Below are 8,931 nucleotides of genomic sequence, written 5' to 3'. Positions count from 1 at the left end.
GGCCACAGACATCTGCGTCAGAGATAGGCCTCAATGCCAGCCAAGGACCGCTGGGCGTGGGAAGCAGCAGAGAGGACTGGCAGGGGAGAGTGGGGGTGAATGGGGCGGGGAGGGCAGGAAGGAGAGGAGCACCCTCTGTGAGTGGGCATAAGAGCAGGACCTGGGAGCCAAGGGCAGCAGGAAGTTCAGGCTGGGCCGTCCAAATGCAGCCGCTGGCCATGCTTCCTCTGTGGCTCCTGCTGCACGTTCTGCTGCTGCTGCTGGGTAGGGAGGGTGGGCACACGTGCCAGGGCCCAGAACTGGACAGGGAGCTGGTGCTGGCCAAGGTGAGGACCCTGGTGCTGGATGCTCTGGGCCCTCCCACTACCTCCAAGGAGCGGGGAGAGCCTGCAGCCCGGCGCCTGCCCCGCAGACATGCCCACCCGGGGGACCCCCGCAGCAGGAGCATGGAAAGCAAAGAGGAGGACCTCTCACAGGTCATCCTTTTCCCAACCACAGGTACCGTGAGTGGGTGAGGGGGCCACAAGAGACAGTGGGCATCTGGGTGCCCCTTCCTTTCCCATTTTCCTCTCTCTCAGCCTCCTGACCTCTATCTCTGGGTGATGAAACCTCAGAAAAGGATCAGTGTGCAAGGGAGGGGAAAGGGGGGCGCGGTTCAAGGAAGATTTCCTAACATTTAGAGGCACATTTGCCACCTTTATCCTTCCTTTCCTCCTGACCTCCCCACACTTGAGCATCTCTGAGTTTTTTCTCATTGCTACCGGAGACTGAAGCAGAGAGAGAAGAGGTTTTCTCCGTCATCCCTGCACCACTTTGAACATTCCCTCTCCCCAAGCCTCCCTTGCCCGCCTCCTCCCAGCTGCGACACCCTCTCTCCTTGGGCCCTCTGTCTCCACAGGTCCCAGCTGTGAGGACGGAGCTGCAGCTGGAGAGGCCGAGGGCCTGTTCACCTACAGCTTCCAGCCCTCCCTGCATATGCGAAGCCGCCAGGTGATGGCTGCCCAGCTGTGGTTCCACACCGGCCTCCCCAGGGCAGGTGCTGAAGGAGGCAATGCCTCGGGCCCGGCCGTGACGCTGCTGGCCATGTCTTCCGGGGGCCCCATGGAGGTGCCCACCTCGCTGGGCCTGGCCCCACCTCGCTGGGCCGTGCTTCATCTGGCAGCCCCTGCCCTCCCACTGCTGACCCACCCCCTCCTGGTGCTGCTGCTTCGGTGCCCCCGCTGCCCCTGCCTGGCCCGGTTGGATGCCACCCCCTTCCTGGTGGCCCACACCAGGGCCCGTGCAGCCAGCGTGGGGGAGAGGACCCGCCGCTCTCTGCCGCCGCCCCCCTGGCCCTGGACCCCAGCTGCCCTGCGCTTGCTGCAGCGCCCGTCCGAAGAGGTAGCTGCCCACGCTGACTGCCACCGGGCTGCCCTCAACATCTCCTTCCGGGAACTTGGCTGGGACCAGTGGATTGTTCACCCGCCAAGCTTCCTCTTCCATTACTGCCACGGGAGCTGTGGGCTGGTGCCCTCTCCAGTCCTGTCTGCTGGGGCCGCCCTCACCCCTTCTCAGCCCCTGCCCCTGGGCCCAGGGTCCCGGCCCTGCTGCGCTGCTCTGCCCAGCACCATGAGACCCCTGAGGGTCCGCACTACCTCGGACGGGGGCTATTCTTTCAAATATGAGATGGTGCCCAACCTCCTCACTCAGCACTGTGCCTGTGTATAGGGAGGACCACCCCCTCCTGCCAGCAAAACCAGAGCCAGATAGTCAGAGAGGAGGCCAGGGCAAAGGAGGGAGCCCCAGTCCCTAACCCTCCTCTCCTCTGCTGGGCCCTTCCTGTCCAAGGTCACCCTCATCGATTGTAAACAGATTAATAAACAGTTCAGCATAACTGGCTAGAGACAATGGCCAGGGAGTGACCCTCCCCCCCTTCCCAGAGGTATGTGGGGGAGAACTGGAGCATAAAATTCCAGGGATCGCATTTGGAAATCTGACTTGTAAATCCCCAAATCGGGAAGCGCTTGTTATGGTGGCAGAGAGCAGAACCTAAAGAGCTTTGCTCATAGGTCTGCCAGAAAGATGCATCAGTAGGCCTCCTGTGGTCACCTAGGTGACAGATAGCATCAGCATTAACACCTCCCCCCTCAGTCCTTTTGCCCCACGTGGTCCCACAGAGACATGTGGTCTCTGTGGCAGAGACCTTCCTGTTCAGATATTCTTCAGACCTGAGCACCTTCCCATTCAGGCCCTGCCTTAGAACAGGTATTATTGAAAATTTTAGCAGACCTCATTTAGCCCCAAGAGAAGATACCCATGGATAGAAATTAGCTGGTGCAGAAGGCTGTGGATTTCCCCCAAGCTTGTCCCACATTGTTCCTTCCTGGTTTCTGCTCCAACTCCTTCCCAGCTAAATAGTGACTTCTTGGGGTTGGGAAAGCTGCCCTGTGTTCACCAAAGCTGTTTGGCCCCATGGATATGAGAGATGGGCATCTCCCAAACCCCTAAGGCCTTTCCTCACCCCACTGACCCTCAATAAAGGAGGCCTGTCTGCCTCTCTGCCTTTGCCATGATGTATGAACAACCAATGTCTCCTTGAAGGGAAGCTTCAGTAACCTGACCTTGGAAGGGGAGGGAGGGAACAAGTATTTATGAAGTACCTACTATGTGCCAAGCGCTGTGCAAAATACCTTAAAAATATCTCAGCTTATCCTCATAGCAACTCTGTAAGGTATGCTATTAATCCAATTTTACAGTTGAGGAAATTGAGACTGACTTCTGGAGGTAACATGGTTAGAAAATATCTGAGGTGGAATTTTTTCCCCCACTTAACAGTATTTTTTTTTTTTCCAATTACATGGAATGAAAGTTTTCAGCATTCACTGTTGTAAGATTTTGAGTTCTGATTTTTTTTTCTCCTTCTGCCCTCCCTCCTCAAGACAGCAAACAACTGGACATAAATCACACATGGACAATGATTTAAAATATATTTCCATATCTGTCAAGCTGTGAAAGATAAATCAGAACTAAAGGAAAAATGAGGTGGGATTTCAATGAGGATCTTTTTGGCCCCAGCCTAGTGCCCTTGGAGATCACTGAGTCAGGATGACCTCAGGAACTCAGAGACATTATTTCTTGATGCAGATTTTGGCAGAGGGACTCTTGCCATTGTAACACTGAGGGATTATCAAAGAGAGGGCTGAAATGAGGATCCTGTTCTGGAGTTTTTTAGTCCTTCTTAAAATGAAGGCATACCTTTGAGAGCCTGGGTTCCGAGCATCCCAGTGGCCACCACTCCCTTACTTGGGCATCAGTTTTCATAAAATTCTCCTGGTCTTGCACTGACAAAAACTCTTCTCCCCTTATGTCAAAGACCTCAGATTTTAGATTCTCTTCCCAATAAATAATGAAGGGAAGATGAGGCACAATTCCCATGGCTGAAGTCAAAAAGGCAGAGCTGTTCAGGCTAACCTTAGCTGGGGCTTGGCCTTTCCCTCTTGTGCACAGGGTCATGGCATTGAGAAGAGGAAGGGCAGCAGAAAGGTCATCAGTCTAAAGGCCTTCTCTTTTCCTCCACCTTGTAGTGTCAGGTGCTAGCACTTCTAGCACCATTTGGGAGAGCTCACTCATCATCCAAGGCAGTGGTAGAAAACCAGGCTCAGTTCTGGGAAGGAGAAATACCCATTCCAAAAGAAAAGCTATTTATGTACCTGTCCTACAGAGCAGCAGATTCTAACTGTTCCTTTCCCGGGCTCTGAGGGAGAGAAGGTCACCAGAGTCCAAACGACTTATTTTACAAGTAACGAAACTGATGGCCAGAAAGGTGAAGCTACCTGTCTAATCAGAATCCTCTCCCTGTCTATTCACCACTTCTTCAGTGTTAATTAATGTTGACATCTTCCAAAGGCAGCCTGCTTCCCTTTCTAACTAGCACTGGGTGTTGTGGGGGGGTTGAGACAGAAAACAGATGGCACCAACACCTGGGTGACAAAAGGAATTCATCAGACCTGTGCCCTAAAGTGAAAGCCCTGGGGGAGTCATGAAGTCCAGACATGAGGTAATGGCTCATTAATTGCTCTAATAACTTGATTCTCTCTGTGGGTCACTTTGCCATCCGATTTTGCCAACCATAACAAGTATCCACCTGCCAAAAGCCTCTTTCCTAGTGTCAATCACCTACCCATCCTGTAGTCCTTTACCAGTCTTCATAATTATCAAACAAAGGCAACTCAGACAGGGATTGGGGCCACACAGTAATCCCATCTGGCCTTTCCCTTCCCATGGGTGCCACTGGGAATGATTCCTGGGAACATTAGAATCCATACCCTGGGGAATTTGTGCCAGTCAACAGGAAGCTACTGGCCAGGAGGAAACCTCAAGATTTGGGGATATGGCCAAAAAAAGACCTCTGACATAGAAGTTAATAGGAACAGACATAAGAGAATCTCTTCCATATCCTCAGAGATGCAGCTGCTCTCCACACATTTCCAATCTTCAAGCTTTGGCCGTCCCCCATGTCCAGAACGTTCCCCTTCCTCACTTCTGCCTTGGTTTCCTTCAAGGCTCCTCTCAAATCCCCGCCTCTGAAGGAGATTTTTCTCAGTTCTCTCAGCTGCTAGTGCCCTTCTTCTCTGAGATGTCCTTTCATCCATGCGCTCTACATCTCATATGTACCTCATTTCAATGGTGTATTAAGTCCTTTGAGGACAGGGACTGTGTTTTGGCCTTTTTAATCCCCAGAGCTTCAATACAGCGCCAGGAACATTGGAAGAGCTTAATTAAATAAATGCTTGTTGACTGACTGACACTGACAGGAATCAGCTGCAGGAAATTGCCTATGAGCCAGTTTGTGGCTGATGGAAGGAAAATATTTCAGATCTCAGCCAGGAAATAATGGATGGACAAATCGGTCCCTTGAGAGTTGGTGTAGTGAATTCTGGTTTCCGAGAGCTTGAACTTAAAATATTGAGTTTTAGAAAATGGAAAACTGAAGATGAGACTACTAGCTCTATAGTGATCCCTCTGAAGTACAGTTCATTTTAACAAGGGCGCTAGCAGGCAGTCTCCAACTATTTTTTTAAATCACCTCTTGACTGTAACAATAGCCTATAAGGACATCAGAGGATTGCAGCTAGGTCCTAAAGGGCAGGTAGACAGAGTTTTGCTTTTTTTTTTTTTTTTGATTGGGGTGATAGGCAAAAGGGCATTCATTCTAGAGCCATCAGCTTTTAAAAGCAGTGCTGATTATCCTAGAATGGATCAAAATCACACTTATACATTGCTTTAAGGTTTACAAAGTACTTTACAGAGTTTCTGATTTTTGCAATTAATTATTTTTTCAAATTCATATCTTCTTTTTCTTCAATCCCCACCCTCCACTGAGGATGTGAGAAAAAGGCTTTGCAACCCCCGACTGTGATTTTAATGGTGTAGAGTTCCCAGTGTGGAGCCTATTATGCTGAGAAGGCAAGGGGCCTTCCCTGGGTCAGTGTCAGAAGTGGGATTCAGAAGGCAGGTCTTTGAGAATCTAAGTTCAGTTTTATCTTATCCTTTGTCTGCCCCCTACTATATATGACTTGTACTGGGATATTATTGTCAATTTACATATTTAGTTGCAAGTCTGGCACGCAGGGAGGCCAATTACTGACTCTCTTTTTACAATTAAATTACACCATCCAGGAGGTGGGGGGCTTGGCTATCTGCATATTGTTCTTCCTAAAACTCAGTTGCAGTGGAGGTATGATTGCTTAAGAGATGGACATCCTTTCCCACTCAATTATCCTTAAAAAAACAAACAAACAAACATCTATCTATCACAAATTAATCCTGAATTTTAAATAATGAAGCAGATAGTCCTAAGGAAACAAATGTTTCCAGACAAAACCGGTACCCTTCTTCGGATCCTGTTTTCTGTTATCTATTGATTCCAACCTAATTTTAATGTGTAGACATCAATGAGAAGGCTCTTTGGCAATTTAAATCATTATGTTAACTTAAGAGTCAACATATTTCAGTGCAGGGATGATCCTGGGGATCACTCAGCAGTTTGAAATTGCACCAAAATCTTCAAGTTTTTCTTTGTAGCTATTGGCTCCTATTTTTCTAAAGAAAATCCTTTCTATATGTTTCCAACTAGTCAGGTTTTTTTTTTTTTTTTTTTTTTTTTTTTTTTTTTTTTCCCCTTTCTCGACCTCTTGATTCCTATTTCTTCTTCACAATCAGCAGGAGTAGAGATGTTGTTCAGTTGTTCTTGGTGACCCCATGTGGGGTTTTCTTGGCAGATAATGGGATGGCTTGCCACTTCCTTCTCCCAAACATTTTATTAGATAAGGAAACTGAGGCCGGCAGGGCTCAGTGCCTTGCCCTGAGTGTCACAGCTAGGAAGGGTCTGAAGCCAGATTTGAACTCAGGGAGATGAGTCTCCTGACTCCAAGCCCAGCCTCTCTGGCATCAAAGCATGACAGCACTATCCATCTAGAGCTGGCAGCTCATCTAGCCCAATCTCCTCTTTTAGGAAACTGAGGCAGGGACAGGTTTGGTGCCTTGCTCAGGGTCACAGCAAGCTTCGGAGGAAGGATTTGTGCCCCCGTATTCTTGGTTCCAAGCTCAGGCCTCTGGCCTGTCTGACATTCTGCCTCATTTATTAAAAAAAAAAAAAAAAAAAAAAAAAAAAAAGCCATGATTAAATGATTGTTGACAAGCTCATAGGCTCAGGGGGAAGGATCCTTCCAGGTCATCGAATGGGAACCCTGAACCCCACAGTCTGGGGGAAGGCCCAGGACTCCTCCCGGGTCATGAGATCCTCCAGACTCCCCTGAGCGGCTTCCAGGGGAGCCTTGGCTTTCTCCTGGCAGGTTTTTCTGCAAAGCTCCAAGAAGCTGTGCTGGGGTCTTGCTATGGGGGGGTGGGACCCTTGTGCAGGTCGGCTTGGCCTTGGGGTAGCCTCAGACAGTATGTAATTCTCTTGGAGAAAAGACTCCTAAGAGCAGCCAGGTGATGCAGTAGGTGGAGTGCCAGACCTCAAGGCAGGATGGCCCTGAGTTCAAATCCTCCCCAGACACTCAATAACTATGTAGATATGACTACATGCAATCTCCCTTCTCTCATCTGTAAGATGAGGATAATAACAGCACCTCATGAGGAACAAATAAGATAATCTCTCTCAATATCCATCTACATCTATTAATGCTTTGCAAACCTTAAATCACTAGTATACAGATATTAACTATTAACTATTCCTATTCCCACCTGTCAGTAGTTTCCAATTGATGGTCTGCTTAACAAGCAGCAGCTGTTTCTGATACTCAGCTTGTGGGAGTTCAAAAAGAAATGAAGACTCTCAGTCTACATCTGAAATTGTTGCACATTTTACCTCAAAGGCAAAGTTACTTCCAACCACATTTGAACAGGACCTTGAATAAGAGTTTAAACCCAGCATGTGAAGCAGCCTCCTAACGAGTGAAAGGGGTGCATAAAACACTGTTCCTCTTCTCAAAGTTTCCCAAGTAAACAAGGCATACACTTTAAACAGAGAACAATAAAAGAGAACAAGGGGGAGGAATAAGCATTCATACAACACCTGCTATGTGCCAGGTGCTTTACAACTATCTCCTCACAACTCCTGATAGTTGAGGAAACTGAGGCAGGGAGCGAGCAGTTAGGTGACTTGTCTTGTAACAGCCTGCAAATGCCTGAGGTAGAATTTGAATTCAGATCCTTCTTGACTTTCTAGTGCCAGCACTTTACCCATAGGGCCACCTAGTATCTAAGTGGCTCATGACTTCAGGCTAATTATTGAGCCCTGGGAAAGGCCTTAACTTAAAAAAAAAAAAAAAAAAAAAAAGCCAAGATTTCCCACGGGTCTATGACGGCTCCGGAGGACAGAGCCAGGCTGACAAACTTTGTGCAACTCCGACCCAATCGTATCCAAGATTTCCCTCCCTCGTGGTCATCTTTCAGAAGGAAGGTTAACAATCACGGGCTAGGTTTTGGGGTAGAAACAATGAATGTTGTACTAGTTACAGGAAAAACAGATTCGGAATGGGCACTCAAGGAAGACTTCCCAGAAGTGGGGCTTGACTTAAATACCTTGAAAATTGAGTAGAATTTGCCAAGAAAGAAAATTCAAAGAAAGCCTCTTTTTCCTCCCTCTTTTACATCTGAAGAGCCAAGGATAAATGGCCTATTACAAAGCTGTGTCAAACAAAAGGATTTGGGTATATTGATCTTTGGCCACTTCATAGGGACATGGCAATCACCGGAAAGCGCGTGTGCCAAATGAGTGGACGCCTTTTTTGTGGCCCTGTGGTACCCGGGGTCCCCAGTGCAGATGCCAGACTGGGCCAGGATTGGGGGGGAGGGGGGGAGAAGAGGCTGTCAGTCCCTGTCTAGTCCCCAGTGATTCATATCGGAGGCAGATCCCAGACCAGCCAGCAGGCAAAACTCGTGCTTGGCTTTGAAAACCGCAGGAACCAAAAAGCTTCACTTCGGCCGGATTCCAATCTTGCGTTCCGGGTTCAGTTCCTGCATTCGATTCAGCGTCCATTAAATGGCTATGTCTGCGCCAGCTGCTTGCCCCTCTATGAGACCTGGCCTGGTCCCACCTCAAAGGCAGAGCTGGCTCTAACCACAGGGGGAGCATTTATTAAGTGCCTTTGTCTACACCTGCTTTTCTGCAGCCGATGAGACAAGGAAGTGGCACAGAGGGTTCGGCTAGGAGTCGAAGTTTTAGAGCAGGAAAACTTAGCCAGGGTCTGCCTAGCGCATAGTAGGTGCTATATAACGTAAGCTGCTTTCAGTATTATTCCCCTTTTTACAGTCCAGGAAGATCTGAGTTCAAATGCAGTCTCGGATACTTCCTAGCTGTGTGACCCCGGGCGCTGCACCTGCCTGACTCAGTTTCTCCATCTGTAAAACAGGGATAATAACGGCATTCACATCCCAAAGTTGTTG

The 8,931-nt window shown here is 48.7% G+C and overlaps 1 protein-coding gene across 1 annotated transcript; it reads left to right on the top strand.

Annotated features, from left to right (window-relative positions):
- Window positions 1-90: 90 nt before the first annotated feature.
- INHA (inhibin subunit alpha) lies at window positions 91-2,870 on the top strand. The gene is made up of 2 exons (XM_074298646.1): window positions 91-498; window positions 899-2,870. The coding sequence occupies exons 1-2, from the start codon at window positions 204-206 to the stop codon at window positions 1,705-1,707; spliced, it is 1,104 nt and encodes a 367-aa protein (XP_074154747.1). The 5' UTR covers window positions 91-203; the 3' UTR covers window positions 1,708-2,870.
- The last annotated feature ends 6,061 nt before the right edge of the window (window positions 2,871-8,931 follow it).

This window comes from Sminthopsis crassicaudata, chromosome 3 (genome assembly GCF_048593235.1).
Source record: "Sminthopsis crassicaudata isolate SCR6 chromosome 3, ASM4859323v1, whole genome shotgun sequence".
Lineage (NCBI taxonomy): Eukaryota > Metazoa > Chordata > Mammalia > Dasyuromorphia > Dasyuridae > Sminthopsis > Sminthopsis crassicaudata.
The sequence above is the reverse complement of the archived record's forward strand: the minus strand, read 5'-3'. Positions and strand labels throughout refer to the sequence as shown.